Source organism: Sinocyclocheilus anshuiensis, unplaced genomic scaffold (assembly GCF_001515605.1).
Source record: "Sinocyclocheilus anshuiensis isolate Anshui unplaced genomic scaffold, SAMN03320099.WGS_v1.1 C33004974, whole genome shotgun sequence".
NCBI classification, from domain to species: domain Eukaryota; kingdom Metazoa; phylum Chordata; class Actinopteri; order Cypriniformes; family Cyprinidae; genus Sinocyclocheilus; species Sinocyclocheilus anshuiensis.
Window position 1 is genome coordinate 1 of NW_015621338.1, and position 2,035 is coordinate 2,035.

The 2,035-nt window shown below is 34.6% G+C and overlaps 1 protein-coding gene across 1 annotated transcript; it reads left to right on the forward strand.

Annotated features, from left to right (window-relative positions):
• Window positions 1–563: 563 nt before the first annotated feature.
• Window positions 564–2,032, forward strand: LOC107683169 (collagen triple helix repeat-containing protein 1-like; the record flags this gene model as incomplete). Its single annotated transcript, XM_016479242.1, has 2 exons — window positions 564–782; window positions 1,865–2,032. Coding segments are annotated over 2 exons (387 nt in total), but the record flags the coding sequence as incomplete, so codon positions are not given.
• Window positions 2,033–2,035: the final 3 nt, after the last annotated feature.

A 2,035-nucleotide genomic window follows, 5' to 3' on the forward strand; every position in this document is an offset into this window, starting at 1 on the left:
CAAAATAATGTTATTTTTAGCAACATCATATGACCCCTTTAAACGCAAGTAACAGATCATCTAATACCATGAAATATGAATACTATGTGTTATTTTATTAATTCATAGGGCGTTTTGCTTGGTTAATCAGTTTAGTACGCGACTAATAAGTATAACCCTGCATGTTTTAAGATTATCATACTGTCAAAGAATGCCGTATCCGCATTTAAGCCGTTTATCTGAGACTCTGTGAACAACTGTGTGATCAGATAATGAATCACATAATGACAGTCTGAATGGACAGATGATTCAGTCTCCATCCAGCCAGGCTTAATGCGGGCAGTGTCCCAGTGTAGGCTACTTCTCCATACCCATTAGCAAGCAACATTGTGCAAAAAACATTAAGTATTAGCCATAGCATGGTATTTTCATAAGTAACCAAAGACCACACGATACAAGCTCATTCCAGATGCATTACATTGACTAGAGTTGGATGAGATTGTTTCCTACAGGTACTCCAAGCTACAAAATATGTTGTTTAATATCATGCCAAAAAGCTCCTGTTGAATGCTGTATGTTTTCAGTATTCCAGCTGCATCCAGGGTCCAGCAGGCACCCAGGGGAGGGATGGAAATCCAGGAGTGAACGGAATTCCAGGTACTCCCGGAGTACCGGGCCGGGATGGTGCAAAAGGGGAGAAGGGTGAATGTGTGACCGAGAGGTTTGAAGAGCCGTGGAAACCCTACTACAAGCAATGTGCCTGGAACTCTCTCAACTACGGCATTGACCTGGGCAAAATTACAGTAAGGTCACAATGATGAAAATGCTTTATTAAGAGAATACCATGTCCACAAAAACATTGCTTTATTATTTATATACTTAATAATTGGTATTAGTTTTTAGTTTAACATTTTCAATTTTCATTTTAGTTTAAGTAATTTTTATGTGCTTTTGTCATATTTATTAGTTTTCTTTTATTCAGAAATATTTTATATAGCTTTCATTTTTATTTAAGTTATAGTTTGAGCAATTTTAGTACTTAAGCTTATTTCATTTAGTTCTCAAGGCGATATTTCTATTTTTTAAGTTTAGTAAGTAAAATTAAGTAGTTATATTTTTTTACGTTGAAGTTTTTCATATGTATTTTTGTTCAGCTTTATTACATATTTATAAACAATTTTTAGTTGTAGCCAACAGTAACAACACTGGTACACTATAAAAATTATTTTTGGACGTTGTAAATAAAACAAAGATTATTGGAGTAAGTTTCAAAAGAAAATACAGAGAAAGAAAATTTCGATTTCAAAATTTATAAGAAAATTTCAGTCTGTCTATTTCAAAATGTCACATTTAATTCAATGTGCGATTTGCTGTTCCTTTGTAATTATTGGTGAAGTTTACTCATTTCTGATTGTTGTTATTTTCTGTGTACCATGGTACTTTATGTAAAAATCATAGTATTTACATGTTTGTTTGTTTTTTAAATAAAAAATATTACATTTAAAGTACCATGGTAATACCATGCTTTTAGGTGAGGAAAAACAGTTTAAAATTTCTAATTCAAGTAAATAAATAAATAAAGTCAGTTCTCAATATTGAAAAATTTTCTCAGTTCTTTGCCAAAAAAAAAAATGAGTGCAATTTCTATAAAATTGTTTTAGTAATTATCATAATGTATGGAAAAGTCATAGAAAGGGATGGAAACCTCTTGGGAATCATTCCAAACTATGGTAAGACTCAAAGCACTTTGGAAATACCATCTTAGACCATCACCATACCACAGTATTTTTCTGCAGGATATGGTTGGTTTATGTGCTTCTTTCGAGCAGGTGTGTTGTAAACAAGCCATCAGATTCATCAGCTCTTCCTGTGTTACTGTCCTCAGGAGTGTACGTTCACTAAGCAGCGTGCAGACAGTGCTCTCCGTGTGCTGTTCAGCGGCTCACTCAGGCTGAAGTGTAAGACAGCTTGTTGCCAGCGCTGGTACTTCACTTTTAATGGAGCAGAATGCGCCGCTCCGCTGCCTATAGAGTCCATCATTTACCTGGACCAGGGA